Source organism: Taeniopygia guttata, chromosome 7 (assembly GCF_048771995.1).
Source record: "Taeniopygia guttata chromosome 7, bTaeGut7.mat, whole genome shotgun sequence".
NCBI lineage: Eukaryota > Metazoa > Chordata > Aves > Passeriformes > Estrildidae > Taeniopygia > Taeniopygia guttata.
Genome location: NC_133032.1, coordinates 14401554 through 14422011, shown reverse-complemented (window position 1 = coordinate 14422011; position 20458 = coordinate 14401554). Strand labels below are relative to the sequence as shown.

Here is a 20458-nt window from a genome sequence, read left to right as displayed (position 1 = left end):
AGTAATAGTAGAAAGCAAAATAGAATATATATCAGCAATCAACTTGGTAACAGTTAACTTTCTAGAAATTATGAAATTCCATGAAAGATCCATGATATACTGTGCAATCTCTAAATAGAAAGTAGATGATTTATGCACATTTCAACAGCATTGCCTGCTACATGTGGGTGTTTTTGTATTTCTGGTGAAAAATATTGTTCTTCTTATTACTGGCACATGGTGTTGCATGCTTAGTTAATTACACTTCTAAAAATATAAATATCAATAAAGTAAAACTATAATGGAATTTTATTTTCAGAAGCTAGATTTTTCCAGCTCATCAGAAGCAAGTACAGTTAATCTAGCTGTCCTTGGAGAAGAAAAAAGTGAAAGTGAACCAGAAAAAGCATCAGAACTACAAGCATGCTTTACAGAAGGTATGGAAATAAAATTTGGGACTAGCAATTACATTTTGCTTGTTTGCAACAAACATTGGAAGTTGAAGGAAGCTATTTGCTAGAGCAGTCCTGGATCCTAATTCATCAAGTCTTAGGGTATGATTCATTTTTCCTGTTCTGATAGCAATACCTACATCTATGAAGTACTCTTTGTTAAAGCAAAGTTCAATATGTGTGTATGTAATCATTTATACGCATTATTTTAAAATAATCACTAGGCACAATTCTATAAACTTATTCTCAGCAGACAGTAATTCTGTTTATTTAAATTACTTTGTCAGTAGTGAAATCTGCGAGATCAAATCCTACACTAGGTTCACTTCACTGAGAAATTTAAAAGGGAATCGTGATTGATCACTTCCTAGTGCTAGAAAGCAATCCAGTGGGTGATTCAGATTATCCACCATCATTCAGTGGAGAGTTTGAATCAAACAATAAGCTTATTTTGTTGACATTGCACCAGTAATGGGGGAAGACAATATATTAATATTCTGTGGGTTAAAACAGGATCTTAAAATAGATCCTATGTATCTATTTAAGTAAAGAAGTCGTAACAGCATCCTTGTATGTCCTTAAATATTTTGATTTATTTTCGTTCTGAATAGTTATATCTTCTAGGAGACTATTGAAATTTACTATGTAGGAAAGAATTTCTGGGAGTTTTTTGTAATACTATGGATCTTAATTTCTGTTTCAATCATGAGTAAAATAATTCAGAACAAAATATGGTCCAGGATTAACTCTCCTATCCTGTCCATGCTTTTTAGTTTACTGTTTTGCAGACATCTTTGATTTAGGCTAGGATTTTTGTCCTTTGAAGTATTATTTTACTGGTCTTTATAAAACCAGAATTGTTTGTCAGTGTGGGGCTGAACTGACTAAATCAAGTTCTTAATTTAAAAAAATCCAACAAAAAATGTACCTTTCTCAAATAATTTGACAATATATTAAAATTCTTTCTTATCCTTGTGTTATGTGATACCAATTCCTTCTTGGGCATAAGATTCATTTTTTCATAATGTAGACATTTTGAGTGGTTGAAGGTAAGGTAGCTCAAGTTTTTCACAGTGGTAGCTGTTTTAGCTGAGATGATGAAATACAGTGTAACTTATTTGTAACATATTAACTTAATGACACTTAATGGGAAAACCAGAATGCCTCTGTGATCCATTGAAGTCATGTCAACTTGGTCTTGTTTCTATGAGAGTAATAATTTTTAAAGAATTAAGGAGGCTTCTCTTGGCTGGGCAGTTACTGAGATTCATTGCTAACAATGCCTTGAGGCCCCATGATAAAGTAGGGAGCTCTCCAATGTGAGGCAAATTTCTGTGGACAGTTGCCACAGATCTGTATCACGCTGGAAAAGCTCTCATTATCTCCTGTTAAAACATTTGTTTATGTAAAGAGTTTTCCTTTGTCAGCCCATGGAGCATCAGTTGTTCCTCAGCATAGTAAAAATAGTATTTATGTCTGATGTATTTGAACCTTTTCTAAAAGGCAAGATTTTTCTTAAAAGAAGAAAGTTCTGTAGTCTTAAAGAAGTTCATGTGAAAGTTGCTATGTATGCTCTTTGTTTCTACTCCTTCACAATTTGCATATATTCTTTAATTATCTGTACATAAACAGAATAATAGATATTTTTAAATGTGTTTGTAAATGAAAATTAGCTCAGTTAGATGACTGTCCTTTACTATATACTTGATGTTGCATCAGAGTAGAGGAAAAAATGTGTACACTCAAGTTTTCCTACATCCCGAGTATAAAACTGAAAAGATAAGTAATGTAAGTAGCATGAAGTAGCTTGAACTTTATTAAACAGGAGCTAGCTAAAAGGGATTTTATTTTTCAGGATAATGAAAAATCTACCATATAACAGTTTCTTAATTTTTGTGCCATTAGGCTGTGTACGGAGGTTCAAATGCTGTAAAGGCAGTATGGAGAGCACAAAAGGAAGAATCTGGTGGAACCTTCGAAAAACCTGTTACAGGATAGTAGAGCACAGCTGGTTTGAATCATTCATTGTCTTCATGATTCTTCTCAGCAGTGGTGCTCTGGTAAGTAAAGCTTGCACCCATAGAAATAGAACCTATAAAAATATTTTATCTAAATGCAGTATTATAACACATGTATTCCTTAAGAATAAAACATGAAGCTGTCTTTTAAAAGAACTTCGAACTAAATTCCCAGAATATTTGGGTATCACATTTACATTACATTAAAATTCTGATGAATGCTAGGTGATGTGTGTGTTTAGGAAAAGGATTACACTAAAAGTCTTGTTTAAGAAATTATAAAAATAATGAAAACGGAAATGTATGCATGAAAGAATTGTCCTACTTCAAATGAAAATTGTCCCCAAAAGCAGATACTGAATTCATCATGTTAGTTAATTTTTTTGCTATAGTTTTAGTTGCCGTATTTCTGGACTGCTACATAGGATTACTTGAATTTGTTTTTACTATTCTTAATGACATTTAGTGCTTCACATATTTGGGTTAATTTTGGTTGCTGATTGACATAGCATTTGCTGTATATTGTCTTGGGCTCTGCTCCAGCACCTAAAGCTCCACATACTTCCCTTTCTTCCTCCATGACCTTGATGTTTGCAAGGTAGTTTCTCTCACTTTTTTCCTTCAGTGCTCATACTGCCATGCAGTGCTTTGCCCTTTCTGAAATGTTTTCCCAGAGGCACCAACAGCTTCATTGTTGTGCTCAGCTGTTTCCTGTGTGGGATCAATGCTGGAGCTGGCACAAAGCAGTCTCCTGGTCTCTTCTCGCAGTGACCACATCTGCAGCCTCCCTCTACTAAAGCCTTGCCATCAGCACCTAAGATAGGAATTAATTAGAGATCATCAGCATAAAATCTGGTCTGTTGTTAATTGAAGTTGATGTAATAAGGAGAGTGGCTTCTGACAGAATCTGACTGGGCTTTTCAGGGTGAAAAATTATAATTCTATGTTAACTATTATTGAAATTTCTAAAAATTAGGCAATCTCAGACTTTATATTGTAATTACATTTTCAGGCAGTAATAAAATTTAAAATAAAGAAAGAGTATAATTATAATTTCTGTTCTTTTGTTTTTTCAAGGTAAAACCTCTAAAGTTGAACGTGATTTTACTTAGCTGTTTTCATTTAGTTCTGGCTTAATTTTTAATTATCAAAGACTTTTCAATATCTGACATATATGTAACCCATTCTTTACAGGCTTTTGAAGATATATATATTGAACAGCACAAGACTATAAAAATCCTGCTGGACTATGCTGATAAAATCTTTACTTATGTCTTTATTCTGGAAATGGTGCTAAAATGGGTAGCCTATGGTTTTCAGACTTACTTCACTAATGCTTGGTGCTGGCTGGACTTCCTGATTGTTGATGTAGGTACTATGCGTTCTGAGTAGTCTGTTTCTGTTGTTTAGGCAGGTCATTTTATATAACTTTAATCTGAATAATATAAATTTGGTTTAAAGAAATGGAAATTACATACTGGTGAATAAGATCCTGCTGCAGTTATCCGGTGTGTAACTAAATCTGCCTTTGTGCTGTGTTCTGAGCTTTACTGTGCGGGTCCCAGCTACTGAGGGACAGATGTGTACAGATTTGACTTCAGTCTGCTGGATGTGGCAGCAGAGAGCAGGGAGGACGCAGACACAAGAAAGGAAAGAGATATTTAAGTGAGCACTAGGGCTAGGGCATTTGATCCTGGGGTTAATGGGGCACTGACAAAGAACTGCAGGGGAGAATTGTTTTTCAACAATAACATTAAAAGTTAGTGTTGACATTGCACTCCAAAGAAACTAAATTAGTGGCATTGCTTGATAAGTTCATTTAAAGGAGTTATTTCTTAAGTGAAAAAATATGATAATTTTATAATCAATGGGAAATCAGCAGCAATCATCTAGATAGATTCTGTCACCTTTGCATAAAATTGTTTTGGCCTCTTTTCGTATTGTGAATAACCAGACACTATGTTTCCAGAAGTTTGTGATGCCTAAATTTTGAATTTTTTTTCCATTACAATGTTCATTGGTTAAAAAAGAAAGAAAATTAAACAGAAATAAACAAATCTATTACTATTCAAGAAGTATTCAGATTTAATGTCTCTGTACAAGCCTGTATTGGGAAATGTTGATCTTGAATTGATTTTTAAGATCAATTCCTCTGATTAGGCATACCATATGTCCACTTGGATTGGTATGGACTCTTCATTCTTCAGCGATTTCAGTGCTTTCATGTAGCCATCTTAATCTTTTGTTTAGAGTGTCTGCATTTTGTGGTCCTGTAGCAGCAGATTATAGAACAATTCATGCTGGGGGGCACCATCGGTGGTTTTCCATTTGCTGTAACCTCAAGGTTAGACAGGCAGCTCAGGCTGATATTCTGTTTTGACTGGAGAATGCCTTACTTAGCAATGCATTTCCAGTGTTTGACTTCCTATACTGTAAATCCACTCCTTCCCACCCCTAAAGATGTGGTCTGCTTAGCTTTTTTTGCCATTATTGCCAGACTTGTTATTGTTTTCCACCAGTAACAAGGGGTTTGAATTCTTTCACTTCCTGCTGGTTTAGCATGCAGGTGCTGCCCTCGGCTGCTGAAATAGATCTTTGTTTTATCTTTCTGTCTTATGCCTTTATCCAGCTAACATTGAAGAAATTTGCCCTACCAGTACCAGTCAAGTTAAATTGTCACTGTGAGACATTTTACAGAATCTTTCAGGCAGACTGTTCTGTACCTAGCAGCCTAAACTCTCCAGCTGTTCCCTGTTTGGGAAAGAACTTCTGGTATACAGACAGAAGTTCTTACCTATTGTGTTGTTTACAGTTATTTCAGAAACAGATTTTTAGCCCTGAAACAAAAAAAAAAGCTTGTTTTGCTCAGCTTTCCATGTGCAATTACAAGTGGTATCACAGAGAAGAGCAAAAATGGGATTGTATAAATATTTGGCAGCTTGCTTGAGCTACCCTTAGAGAAAAGAAGTTTGCAGAAGGCTTCATTGTGTAAACACAACAGGAGATAGCCATCTGGAGTGGGAGGCTCAGTGAGGACACAAGTCATTGACTTTCACTGGAAAACAGCAGGAAAATCAACTTTTGAGCTGTTAATCTTCAGATGTACTGAAGATTTCAAAAACTCTTGTGGAGTAAACTCTTTCTTCCACAGAAGTAGGCACATTAGTTGTCCAAAATACAAACAATTTTAAAAATACAAAGATTTTTCCATCTTGTGGTAACCGTGTGCTTTTGTGCAATTATACTATTTGGTAGCTATAAGAACAGAAAGTTGAAATGAAGCTGAGGTTGGGATTCTGTCTCATGTGCATCATTACAGGATGTTCTTTAATATTTCCCCTTCTTTTTTTTCAATACACTTTTGGAATTTTCTAATTTTCTAATGTTATATTTAGGATTTCTATATGTAGAAGCCAGTTTCTAACTGGTATCACAGGTTTTCCAAACCACAATCAAACACATGGAGGGAGAGGAAATTAGTTGTTTTTTTTAAAAATAAAAATGTACATACACACATAGTCCAATACAATCCACAGGTAGTATTAGGATTAAAGTATATTTTTGTTCAAACTGTTCTGAAATTTACATGCAGTATTAGACTAATTTTTTCTTTTTTTTTTTCTTTTTCTTCTTTTTCTTTTTAAATTTATTTTCACTGAAAGATTAGGGACCATGTAAAATTTTTTTCCCAATATCCAGATGAATATTTTACCCCTCAAGGCATTTCTGTTTTGAAGCTGCTTAAAAAAGAAAAGTACTTTTGTTTTGTTTTCTCTAGGTGTCATTGGTTAGCTTAGTAGCTACTGCCCTTGGTTTCTCAGAATTTGGTGCAATTAAATCGCTCCGAACATTGAGAGCTTTGAGACCTCTAAGAGCTTTGTCACGCTTTGAAGGCATGAGGGTAAGGAAAAAAAAAGGGGGAAAAATGTGTAAAACAAATCCTTAAAAGTATGCCAAATTATAATAGTATGGAAGAACACTAAATGAATGTTTGTTAGTAAAGCCAATAGTAGCATGTTTGGTTATATGACATGCATTACTCCTTTTCTATTTTCATTACTTCAGTGTAATGTAATGTTTTACATTAAATCATCTTCTAGATTTAAAAAAAAATAATCCTTATGTTGTTTTTAATTTTGTTTTTCTGTGTTTGTTGACTAGGTGGTTGTGAATGCTCTTACTGGAGCAATCCCATCCATTATGAACGTACTTCTGGTTTGTCTCACATTCTGGCTAATTTTCAGCATTATGGGAGTAAATTTGTTTGCTGGCAAGTTCTATCACTGTGTTAACACCACAAATGATGTGATGTTCACACCAGAGCAAGTCAGTAATAAAAGTATGTGTGAAATTATGAGCAGCAGTACTGGAGGTGTTCGGTGGAAAAATGTGAAAGTAAACTTTGATAATGTTGCAATTGGTTATCTTTCTCTGCTTCAAGTGGTAAGTGCATAAATTTTCCAGCTTTAGTTTTAGTTGTGGTATCATTTAATTACATAATTTTCAATGTTATTTTAAAATAAATAAATAGATACAGATTTGACTTTATAATTTTGTTCTATGGAGCTAATTAATGCTGCTTATTGTAAAAATGTGATACATTCTCTGGCCATTTTGGAAGAGGAGGAATATCTAATATTTACCTGATGGATAAAAGGTTGCTTGGCACCCAGCTGCTAGTACCTTTTCAACTGCTATGGAAATGCAGAGAGTGTGGATGGCCTGTCATTGGAAATTTTTGATGTAGTGAAAGATATCCCTGCCTGTGGCAGCGGATTTAAACTAGATAATTTCTAAAAGTCACTTCCAAGCCAAACCCTTCTATGATTCTATTATTCTCTTTAGGTTTATTTGAACTACTTACCTTTTAGAGTTTTTTCAAGATTGTTTCCATATTCTGTCTGAAAAATGCCAGTAGATGGTGGCTGATTTTTTTTTTTTTTTCCTGGAAAAGTCCTCCAGTTTTTTGGTAGTCAGACAGTTAGAACTGAAAGCCACCTTATAATACCTTGAGGAAAACCAGGCAGTATTTGGGAAGAGCTGGTGTTGGCAGCATGTGCTGCACTCAGGGCAGAGGAATGGTGCAGCCCAGTATGGCTGCATCAGTGATGGAATTACAGGGGAGCCACAGAGCTGGGGTGTGCAGGGGAGGTCCCGGAGGAGAAGCAGTGGATCCAGGCTGGGTGCTGGCTCTGGAAGGTGCACAGAGCTGTGTGTGGTCCATGGCCCACCGTGGCCCCCATGGACACCATGGCACACACTTGAAGGATGGATGAGCTCCTGAGTCCTTGGGCAGCTTCACTCAGTCTCTTATTGGAGCTCCTTGTTTCCAGTGGAGTGTCCCACACCATCCCTGTGCAGGTGGAATAGCTGATCATGCAGGTTCCCTGTATCCTGACATCAGGGACTTGGCTTTACTGGGATGCCAAATAGCACAGTGCCTTTCCTGTTAAGGTAATAATACTTTACAGATGGCAACCAGCACATCACATTTCCCTGGGAGATAAATTGCTGTCTCGCTGGTATGATGATACAGATTACAACTCATCTCACAGAGAGTTTATATGAATTTCCATGAAGATTGGAATTTATTCAGTGTTTTTTAAGAAGAACTGGGGGGAGATACTCCGCAGTAATGAACTTCCTGTGAATGCTTCACTTGTAATGCACCAGACTTTTAATATTTTCTTTATTTTTATGAACAGAAATACATTACAGAAGACATTGTTTTATTTAAAATGTTCTCAGAACTGGAGCTTTCATAGAAAATATTAAATTTTGTTTTCAGGCAACATTTAAAGGATGGATGGAGATTATGTACGCTGCAGTTGATTCTACAAAAGTGAGTGCAATATAAAATCTACATAAAAATAAAATGTACTGAGGGAAAACAAATCTAAGATTGATGTAAGGCTTCTTGAATGGCAGTTGAAATGAGCTAAAATATAAAAAGTTAAATGTTAATCCTGAAGAATTTTCTACAATCTATACCCACAAAATGCTTATACTTTTATCCGGTAAGAAAATTTATAGCTTAGGCTACATAAATTATTACTAATTTAATAATTCTTCTGTAAAAATCCAAACTAATGAGATATGTTTTTCTATTAATTTATGTCTGAGATTCTACAGATCAGGAAATAAGTTTTTTCTGTGGCCTCAAAAGTAACCCAAATAGTCAAGAGGCATCACTGCAAAAACTAATCCAGAGCTGCAGACTGCGATGATCTCAAAAACCAAATTTGCTAAATTTTGCCTATTTTTCTTTTAATCTTGCTATTTCTTTGCATCTCTTCTCAGGCCAGCTCTTGATTTTGCATATAGTCTATAGGAACTGAATTGCTTTTGAGATTTGCACATTTTGTCAAATTTAGTAGGACCTACATGAAATGTCAAATGTCATCAAAGATAACAGACAGAGAGGGAAGGAATGGCAAGTCCTGCAATGTGTGCAATTACAGAAAACTGTATTAAATAGATTTTCAAGTTCAAATATGAGGCAAGTGTAGTGTATGCTCCAAAAGGGTTGGGTTTACCCCCTGTCCATCTGGATGCAACTTCTCCTCCCGCTCGGGAATCTTTCATTCGTATTCACTGTTATTTGTGATGCTTTGCTGTTTTTCTATGTTACATAGGCAGAGAAACAGCCCAAATATGAAGAGAACCTGTACATGTACCTTTACTTTGTGGCCTTTATTGTCTTTGGATCATTTTTCACCCTAAACTTATTCATTGGTGTCATCATAGATAACTTCAACCAACAAAAAAAGAAGATAAGTACCACATGTTTCATTTTTACAATACTTCATTGTTATTGAGCATTCAGCAAATGTATGCAAGGATAAATAATAGTGTCTGAAATTTCTCATAGAAATAGAAAGAAAAAAAGAAATCAGGTTTTAAGATTTTTGTTTGTTCGAAATAATTGAATAACAGTATTTTCTTTTTAACACATTTGAAGTAATTTAAAATTACGCTTAGTGCTGAGTGTTCTCCACATCCCTGTACAGCCCAATGATATATTGTCCATCAGAAAGTCACGTCCTTGTTTTTGTTAACTTTACAGTGCAGTGACTAAGCAGTGTGAAAGTGCAGATGACTAAAACAAATAAAAGGCAGGAAAGAAGAAAATACGCAAAACTATGAATTTCAAAATTGATAAGGAGATGACATACAGCAGTATTGTGAAGGCCTCCATTACAGAGACTAACATGTTGAATGCTGAAAATACTTCTCTGTATTGTAAGATTAGTGAGGGTAGGGAAACTGTCTTGAGTTAGTGAATTTGCAAGAAAAAGAAAATTTGTGTCATTTGAAAATGTGTAGGTTTTCTTTTCAACTTAAGCTGTTTCTATTACTTAAATGAACACAGGATTGTGTCAAGAACTCTAGAAACATGCAAATAGATGAAAAGGCAGGCTATGATGGCAAATTAAATTGTACTTGCTATTTAAACCATAAATGGTGGCATCTTCAACCTTCAAAATATTTGCACCTTCCTTGGAGTGAACTTGAGGGGCATTCAGTACTTAGCAGGAAGGTGGATCCACTTCTCATCCTTGGAGAGCAAGACTAAGGTTATATACATGTTGTTGGTAATTTTGGCAGTCGATACGTGACAAGGTGACCTTACTCAGTAATGAGGTAATTATAAATGTTATTAAGTTCATTTGGTAGACACTGTCCACTGGAATCATCATGACTCAGAAAGCAGATAAAGGTTCCTGCTAAATGGCTTTTTCTGGCAGTGTGGTATATACCCCTTGTACATTGGAGCTATTGCAAGTCACCAAGAAAGTAAAATACTGGACATACTATTAGGCTGGGGAAAATTCTATCTATATAGTATTCTTGAGTTTCATGTAGCAAATTAGCAAGTATTAGTTATCTTTCTTTTGAATGTGTAGGTGCATCTGTGTTCATAGAAATGTGCAGATCACACAGTTCATGGCTACCCAGCAGTATTTTTCTTCTTGTTTTTTTTTCTTATGACTGACATTTGGGCATATTGGGATATGACTGAGAAAAGACCTTGTGTTGCAGTATACTGTCTCTGTGTAGTTAAACTGTGCTTTTCTGTGGTTCCTGTGTTCATCCTACTTTCATTACATTGGTTCTGTGAGGGAGGCAATGTTCTACTGTTGAGTTCCTAACTGGTCTGTAAGGGTTATCTTGCCTTGAGGCCTACATTCTCCCTAGGGACAGCACACTGAGACAAGGATGGCTTGTTCAGCCGTTACATCAGTGAGACAGCAGAAGAAATCCCCAACCCATTTCCACTTTCTTTATGGGTCTTTTCTTTTATTCTTTATTTCCCACTGATTGAAATCTTCCAACAGTCACAGCACATTTCTACCATAATTATCAAATCAACTTCTTGTTTTTCTTCCAAAAGTCTTACTCTTCAAGAAGTTAATTTTACTTGAATATTTGATTTATGAGGAGTTTGTTAGAGATGGTCTCTTTTGACTTCTGAATCTTCATGTCAATATATAGACACAGCTGAAATTTAAAAACGCCTTCATTTAGACTTGCCATTACTTTATCTATAAGATTGACACTTATTTGTCAGTGGGACAAAGTCACAGAATCACCCCTGACTCTGAAGTCCATTTCCCTATGCCACTGCTTTGATGTTATGCATACCTGGAATATAATTACAAACAAATGCTTGAAAGGAAAAAAAAAGTTGCTTGTCAATATAAATTGTATTTCTGATAAGTGTTTCCATGTGTGTATTACCAGTCTAGAAATACTTCTATTCAGACAAGAAACCCAAAGTAAACCTATGCTTCTGATGATCTAGGTACAATGGTGGGGGATGATCAAGCTTCATATACACTGTTCATATATCATCTGAACTGAGATACCTATACTCAAATGGCAAAATTCAGATCCCAAAAATTAAAATCAGTAATTTCTTTCTGTTTTTATGTTTTACATGAAGGCATATGTTCTCACAGTGTATCTTTTTACCTTTGAAGCTTTTCTATTTCTGGTATATTGATTTACAATGTGGAATTCATGATGTTTGATTTGTAAGAGTCTATGAAATGTGTATTTTGCAGTTTAGGTTTAGTTTTTAAAAATTATTTAATTGAATTAATCAGATATGTATTTTTTTAGTAAGAAATAGAAGTTTTGGGAATTTTCTTTGTTCAATAATTTCTTTCATTTTTTATTCAAGATTCATCAGCTATTTTAACAATCTTTGAAATAATTACTATGTTTTGGTTTTAGTCATAAAGTATAAGGATGAATAAAGGGCTCATTTAAACCATGTTCTGCAATGCTGTGAATTAATGGATATGAGGGCTTGGCTGTAATCCGATTTGGGGTTTCTTTTATTAATTTACCTTGGAGGCCAAGACATTTTCATGACAGAAGAGCAAAAGAAATACTACAATGCAATGAAGAAGCTGGGATCCAAGAAACCACAAAAACCTATACCTCGACCAGTGGTAAGAATTGTGCTATTCTTATGTCATCTATATTTGGTGAGAAATCACAGCAGTACATTAATTATAATAAAATTTCTTCTTTCATTCTAAAATAGTTTTGGCCTAATTAATGTTCCTCTTCTTTCTGAATTGAAATGTACATGTGTCTGTTCTGCAGGAAAAATCTCTCATATTGTTAAGCCTGAGGAAGTAGAGAATCAAAGAACATGAAGAAATATAGGCTTGTTGAGTTTTGAGAGAAAAACTTTGAACTGGCATATAAGTTACTGGATGATATTTTCCTTAGATTTTTGAGCCTTTTGCTTGGTTGTATATTTTGGGAGAGAAAGGATGAAATGGGACAGTGGGAACAGATGTTTATTACATAAAAATACTATAACCTTTTATTTTTTCTTCCCTCAGAACAAATTGCAAGGTCTGGTGTTTGATATTGTAACACAGCAACTATTTGACATCACTGTTATGGTTCTAATCTGTCTTAACATGGTCACAATGATGATAGAAACAGATGACCAGACTGAACTGAAGCAAAATATTTTATATTGGATTAACTTCGTCTTTGTTGTCCTTTTCACTGGTGAATGTGTCTTCAAAATATTTTCACTCCGTTATTATTACTTCACCATTGGCTGGAATATTTTTGATTTTGTGGTTGTTATTCTTTCAATAATAGGTAAGAAATTCTTATGTTCAAAATGAAATACAATTATATGTGTATTTAATGTTTTATCTCTGTCAAGGTGTGCAAATTGGAGGAGTTATTTAATTTTAATTTCTCTTCATTATTTAGGAAATGAAATGCATCGTTAAAAGTGCTAACATTCTTAGTTATTCTGTATCAGTTGTAATAGTTCTAAATTTGAGGTTATTTTCTAAAAGTGCTGGGAAAAATTCTAAAATTATCCATAGAAGATAAAATTTATCTCCAGCTATATTTTCCACTAATTCCACAACTAGAGCTGGGGAGGGTTTTTATACTTTTTTGTGGAAAATGTAATCTGTATTAAAAACTTACACTCTTAATTTATTTTTATGTTTCACAGGTATGTTTCTAGCTGAGGTGATTGAAAAGTACTTTGTGTCACCCACTTTGTTCAGAGTCGTCCGGCTTGCCAGAATCGGTCGAATCCTGCGCCTCATTAAAGGCGCTAAGGGAATCCGCACTCTGCTCTTCGCTTTGATGATGTCTCTTCCTGCTCTGTTCAACATTGGGCTGCTGCTCTTCCTGGTCATGTTCATCTATGCGATATTTGGCATGTCCAACTTTGCCTATGTCAAGAGGGAAGATGGGATTGATGACATGTTCAACTTTGAAACGTTTGGCAACAGCATGATCTGCCTGTTTCAGATCACCACCTCCGCTGGCTGGAATAATTTGCTCAACCCAATTCTCAACAGTGGGGAGCCAGACTGTGACCCTAACAAGGCTCATCCAGGGAGCTCTGTGAAAGGTGACTGTGGCAACCCTTCTGTTGGGATTTTCTTCTTTGTCAGCTACATTATCATATCCTTCCTGGTAGTGGTGAACATGTACATTGCTGTGATTTTGGAGAACTTCAGTGTTGCTACTGAAGAAAGTGCTGAACCCTTGGGTGAGGATGACTTTGAGATGTTCTATGAGGTTTGGGAAAAATATGATCCTGATGCAACACAATTTATTGAATATAGTAAACTGTCTGATTTTGCAGCTTCTTTAGATCCTCCTCTTAATATACCAAAACCAAACACAATTCATCTTATTGCAATGGATCTGCCTGTGGTGAGCGGTGACAGAATTCACTGCCTTGACATCTTGTTTGCTTTCACAAAGCGTGTTTTGGGGGAAAGTGGGGAGATGGATGCCCTCAGAATACAGATGGAAGATCGGTTTATGGCATCCAATCCTTCTAAAGCTTCCTATGAACCAATTACAACTACATTGAAACGAAAACAAGAAGAAGTTTCTGCCACTATCATTCAGCGTGCATACAGGCGCCATCTTCTAAGACAGTCAGTAAAGAAGCTTTCATTTATGTATCAGAAAGATGGGGGTGATCAGCTCATCAGAAAGGATATAATTGTTGGTAAGCTGAGTGAAAACTCATCTCCAGAGAAAATGGATATGTCTGCATCCACCACAGCTCCACCTTCCTATGACAGTGTAACAAAACCAGAAAAAGAAAAATATGAAGATGACAAATCAGAAAAGGAAGACAAAGGAAAAGACAGAAGAGGAAATAAAAAGTAAAAGAAAGATGTTATCCTTGATGAATGTTTGCAAGCTTGAAAATAATGTTTTTATCACTAGCACTCTTACTGGAGGATTATGCCAAAATTACAAGTTTTTACATATTTACCCACTGCTGCAGTCAATGCCTGTCCAAGACAATGATCCTTCACTATTAAACTCTTGGTCTGTAACAGGGAAACAAACTTGCAGAACAATAGTTTTGATTATCAGCTGTTACTGATTGAAAGGAGACACAGAATTTCTACTTAGACTATAGGAAACCTTAATGGATCCTAATAAGCCTGTATTTTTGTGGATTAAGTGTATCCACTGTGTACATTTCATCTTTTATCTGTGTTCCATGTGTGGCAGTTCTTGTTGCTTATTTTGTTTGGTTTAATAACATACTTCTTTATTAATTCTGCTCTGCTGAGAAAAAGAATCTAAATACTCTTTATTTAGCTAAATACTAAATAATACTCTTATGTGCAGAGAAATACAAATGTCAGGAATATGTAATTGTGGCATCATAATATGAACACAGTTCTCTTCACGCCACTTCTAAACGCAGAAAACCAGGATTCCAGATTACGGAACCTCAGGGTGTAGATCAAAGAAGCAGCAAACTAAAAAAAAAAAACCAACAAAGTCCAGATAAAGAATTTGTCAGCAAATCAAACAATGGAATAATTCTCTCAGAAAAGAGGTTGGTAACTTAATCTTTTAAGTTTAATATATTTATTTTTAGAGTAGTTCTGAATGTATTGTACACTGTCTGTTTCAGATACAGTGGTTTAAATAAATGATGCTACATAGAGCTCCTGTTTGGAAAATTGAGAAACTATGAAAAAAATTTACTTTCAGAGTACAAGAGAGCTCATAATTCCTGAAACATTCAAACAACTCTTTTCACAGAAAAGCTACAAATGCCAAATTCTGCCTATAGCAAATAATTTTTTTTAAATGGTATGTTTTGACTCTGGAGTATAGCGAGTAGGTTCTATACTTTATTGCAAAGTCTGTTGCTGCGCTTATTTTCCATGCATGTATCCTACTTAGTAAAATAATCAAAGCTATAAGTTGATAGCAGAGTATCCTTGGGGACCAGAGTACCTTTTAATATATACCTCAGATTTAAATTTCTCTACTTTGGAAGGATGAATCATAGAAACACAAAATATGTACATGAGAGAGGTGGTTTTGACATCCTCTTGGCAATTTAGTCAGGTTTCCAGGTAACGTAACCTTCCATAGAGAGCTGAGATGACCAAAAAGATTAGTGAAATCAGCTTTGTCCTGACACATTCAGGCTGACACTATACATGTAAGTAAAATCCCTCTGTTATTTAATCAGTTGTTTTACACAGTGGTACCTTTTTGCACAAAGAGACAATGACCTAATTACCGTATATGTGTCAAATATGTACCCTAGTAAGTTAGCCTACAACATTTCAATAGATATTATGATATATTCTGTGATACTTCAAGTAATTGGAAGCTCTAACTGATGCATGCTTGCTGCTATTATCCTACAGCTATTATTTAACATGGGAAGAGATGTGAGTGGTAAAAAGAAAAACTGTTTGACAAGACCATCATTCCTCATACCAGTAAGCAATAGTTTGCTGCTATTAAAGATTTTATTTTGTGGGAGTGTTGTAATCAGCAAATATGCAGTAAGGTAGTGGACTATACAGGACAAATAGATGGCTTAAAATATGGGGCTAGAAGAAAATTATAACGTATATCTATTATTTTTATTTTAAAAATAGTTTTATTTTATAACATTTTTTACTCACTGTAAGAAATTGCACATATTTTCCTGTTAGTAATATTTATTGCTGTCTGTCTTTGACACTTTACTGTTCAGAAACCTAATATACAACATGTAATTGAAAATTTCTGCTAATTGCTTTAAACAGCTTTTAATAAGGAATAATTTTAAAACAAATAGTACAATTTTTTTTTTTTCTGATCTGTAGGTAGGTCTTTTTATGTGAAACAAGATAGAAGGCCTTTTTTTATGTTATAATCCTGTCTGTTGATTTTCAGGGTAATCTTAGTCATAGGAATATTGCTTTTTTCCCCAGAGTTAATCTGACACTGTCTGCTTTTCTTATTGGTGCACACTGCAGCAGAAATACTTTAAATATAATTTGTTATTCAAAAATCTTCCTTCATGAGGATGAATAGTGAACTTGTGCAATGGACAGTGAAACACTTTGCATTTCTTACAAAAGAACCAGAATATTGATGGCCTCCTGCTTATGGAAATTACTGGCTCATAGTGTACTGATGAACTGCATGCAGGAAGTTGTTTTACCAAAAATAACTACAATGCTAAAAAGCCAAAAGAATAAAGATGACCTTTTTATGTAATTGTTTTAGTCTTTGTCTTTTATTGTATGAATTTTATAATGATTAACAAGTAATGGTTGGTAAAATTAAGGGGAAGCCACTTCAGCAGTGAGGTGATTTAGACATCTAGATCACATGTTGCTTCATGACTTAGCTCAGTATCAACTTGTCACCATCAACATGAAATGAAATGCTGATTTTGTCCTGACCATAGGAGTTTTTCTAGAATTCAGAAAAAAAATGCATTTCAACTGTGTGTCTTTCTGCCAAATTTTTGAGTTGTCCAGGAAGAGCTCCAGTGATACTCTCTGTCGGGCAAGTCCAGTGTGGGTTGGCTGCACGGCTGCTCCTGCAGACACTGCTCACCCTGGGATAGGGAACCTGGGATCTGTCACCAAAATAACCCCATGGGAGCATAACAGAGTTGGCTTAATTCCTTTCCTTCTGAGGAAATTTATGCTTTCCAAGAGGAGGGAACAAGAGCTATTAGAGGTTTTGGTGACCATGGTCAGGCAGCCGATGCCTTTGCTGGGGCTCTCAGGTGTGGTCCTGAGGCTGCTGCACACAGGTGGCAGGATGAGGGACACAGTGTGTGCATTGGACCTGGGCATGGGGTGATTAATCCTTTGTTTATTTGTTTGTGTGTTTTTTCATTTTATGGGTTTTTTGGGGTGTTTTTTTGTGTGTGTGTGTTCTCATTTCTTTTGTGAAAAGTAGTCGCTGTATACTTGGGCCAGTGCAACTAACAGGAAAAAACCCTGAACTGTGCTGTGCTTTGAAGGACAATTTGCATGTTTTTAGTAACTATACCTGATTTGAATTAATATGCATGGTTTTTTTTAATCCAGAATATCTAGTGTTTTAATATGGCAATTGCTAACAATAATTACATATTTAATGTAATAATATAAATACTTCTAAAACATATTGGTTATGCTGTTAAATTGCTGTTTAAAGAATAAAGTTAAGTCAGTGCTGGACAGGTGTGTAGTTAACTTGAAAATCCTGTGTGGAATAAGCCCAAAATATTTATGTAATAATTTTTCTACAAATTTGGTAGTGCACAGAAATAAGGGTCATTTATAAAATCATTTTACCCTATAAAATTTCTATTCTTTTTAAAGTTATGACTATTGAACCAATAATGCAGCTGTAGTTACTCTATTTTTATTATCTGAAATGCAGTATCTTAGACCTTTTAAAAAAAAGTAATATATTTTTGGATTCCAAGTGTATATATTTGGATATATTTGGATACTTCTGTATTTCTTTTAAATTATGCCAGTATACCTTGAAGGTAAAAAATTTATGGAAGACACAGTTGACTTGCAGACTTCCTCCTTAACCTGCAGGTATGAAATAAATCTGTGTTTTAGTTTAGATATACGACAGTGGTTTCAGGTAATGGGTCAGTCATACATCATTATGGAAAACCTTAAGCAAAATGCCTAGAGCAGCAGGACACTGCACTCTCTTACTGTCCCAGCTCACAGAGAAGGAAAAATTAATAAGAAAAGCTCGCTTAGAATTGCCTAAGAAATGATCTTTCTTTACTCTCTCTTACTAACCCAGGAATGCAGGTGTATTTTACTTTGTGAAGGTGACATCAACCTCCAGTTCCCCTTCCCACCCTCCAAAAAAGCCTCAACTCTTCCCCAAACCTGTATGGGAACATAGAAGTGAAACATTTCTGGGATTTTTCAAATCCTGGCCTGACTCAACCCTGTAACAAAACTCTGTTTCACTTCTAGGGACAAGACTAATCCCACATCCATCATACGGAGTCACTTGTGAAAGTGAGAAAGGGAGGAGATTAGCAGGGGAATAGGTAGGATATTGCTCTCTTGCTTGTTTTCATAAAGAGGCCTTGAATAGGTTTTGGTGTAGCTGTTTTCAGGCAGAATTTGCGTTGCTGGGGGCGGTGGGAGCATCTCGGGGCCGATCCGGGCGGGCAGGAGCCGGGCGGGCACGGAGCGGAGCCGGTGTGTGCTTGTCAGCCCTGCTCATGCGTCTGCTGGGTGAGGGCAGGTTCGCTCTCAGTGCTCTGGTGACTGAACAGCAGCTTCTTGGATTTCAGTGCTGTACCCTCTAAGGCGTGTGGACCTGTATCTTTACACGTCAGCTAAGAACTGACATGCTCATCCGAGCTTTCTAAACTACAGCTGAAGGGTTTTGATGCAGTGGGAAATTCCTCAAATAGCTTTAGTTTAGTTTTCTTAATAGGCATTGTTCATCTAATCCCACAGTGCACCCCTGAAACAGCTCCAGCCTTCTAAAAGTATCATATATGGAAGTATTTGTGTTGTTTGCATGGCAAACAGTGTTATATAAATATATGAGTTGCTTCAGCTCATTCATTATATATATATATATATATATATATATATATATATATATATATATATATAATGTATAATGAAGTATCATTAATAATGCAGGGGATTTTATTTTTTTTTTGGACATAGAAAATCCTTACAATATTCGTTCTATTGTATAGATTCAGAAAGGCTTATCTAGCTCAGTGAGGCATTAGGAGAAATAATCTGAAATCTCTGCAATGTAGGAATATCTAATGGCTCACAAACCTCTGCATTAGCAACATCTTTTTCAGTGGGGGATGGGACCATTTCTTTCATTCTTAGAGCACAACTAGGTTTTGTCTATGTGATACAGCATGCAGGTTCTATCACTCAGCATTTTTCCTCGCTGATCAGTGGAAGCTATTGCACGGTGGAAAGAGACATATTCTAGTGCTTGCCTTAAAAAAAAAGACACTGCAGTGTAGCCCAAGCAAAGTAAACTGCGGTACATTCTCATCCCTCTGGAGAGGGGAGATTGCATACTGAAGCACACATGATGTCTGCTGCAAGAAAAGCTTTTGATGAAAATAAAGAATGGCATTTCATAAACAATTTATAACAATCAAACCCCGCAGTTCCAGACATGCTCTGCACTTCCATTTTCTATTGTCGTAAAAGCATGTTACTTTCTCTTTAACAGCAATCTTCATAATCATCTTTGTAGAATGTGGCAGCTGACTAACAAACAGCACAAAATATTTTTCAAACAATGTATATCTGAAATGGAATGTAATAAACTGCTTTCATTTACAAAGTAGTATCTGTAAGTCATGTTTAAAAATGGTCAGATAATTATATGCTGTGTGCAATATTGCTTTATAAAAAAGTCATGCTTGCAGATACCATAGCAACCCATCATGTGGTACTTTTTGATTGCCAAGCTGTATAGTAGCTTCATATTTGCAGCCATACTTGCATTAATATCTTTATATAGTGTTCAGTGAAAATTGTAGCTGTATCCCCAACATAATGCAAACTGAACTATACCAGTAGTGCTCTCAAGTTCATAGTCTCAGGCAGGCGAAAAGTAAAAATATTCTCTCCAATAGTTAACATCGTGAATACCCTTTCTCTTGTCTTAACTTCTTCATGGCCCTGATGGTTATCAAATGTGGTCTTACAATGATTGCTGCAGCATTGCTGCAAATACTAGTAAATTTATTTATACAGATGGAAAGCAGATGCTCATGCTCTAACTAGGTAACATTGGAAATTGGATGTGATTTATGTGATGCTGAATAGGAGGGCAGATAAATGCAGGCTCCTGATGGCCTCTGTCTGGAACTGCATGTGCATCCAAGAAAAAAAAATTCAGAGTGATGCTAAAGAGCACTGTGAATTCACCAGCTTTACCATTTTTGCTTTCTCATTTATTTGAAAAGCAGTCACTTGAAATTTCATTTTTCTATGTTGCATCAATCTTTTAGAATTCTGTTATTTTTATACAAGTACTGGAAGAACAAGGAAAGGAGAATGTTTGCTTTGAAAAGATAGTAACCAATGACATATGAAGACAACATAATACAGTGTTGACATGATTTTTCTACTTGTATTTCAGGATTAACACCTTTTTTTCACAGTTGAATTCTTCTACATATGGGGAGAGCATCCAACAGGAAAT

General features: G+C 35.5%; 1 protein-coding gene across 3 annotated transcripts in view; it reads left to right on the top strand.

The window, feature by feature from the left end:
• The window catches only part of LOC100221646 (sodium channel protein type 2 subunit alpha), a 58760-nt gene extending 42262 nt beyond the window's left edge, over positions 1-16498 (top strand). For all 3 annotated transcript variants that reach the window (XM_041717590.2, XM_072932186.1, XM_072932187.1), the window contains 10 exons: positions 299-416; positions 2337-2491; positions 3644-3817; positions 6228-6350; positions 6611-6892; positions 8238-8291; positions 9085-9222; positions 11806-11910; positions 12313-12583; positions 12954-16498. In XM_041717590.2, the coding sequence (XP_041573524.2) occupies positions 299-416; positions 2337-2491; positions 3644-3817; positions 6228-6350; positions 6611-6892; positions 8238-8291; positions 9085-9222; positions 11806-11910; positions 12313-12583; positions 12954-14137 (2604 nt within the window). In that variant the 3' untranslated portion in view covers positions 14138-16498. The remainder of the gene's footprint in view (positions 1-298; positions 417-2336; positions 2492-3643; positions 3818-6227; positions 6351-6610; positions 6893-8237; positions 8292-9084; positions 9223-11805; positions 11911-12312; positions 12584-12953) is intronic.
• Positions 16499-20458: the final 3960 nt, after the last annotated feature.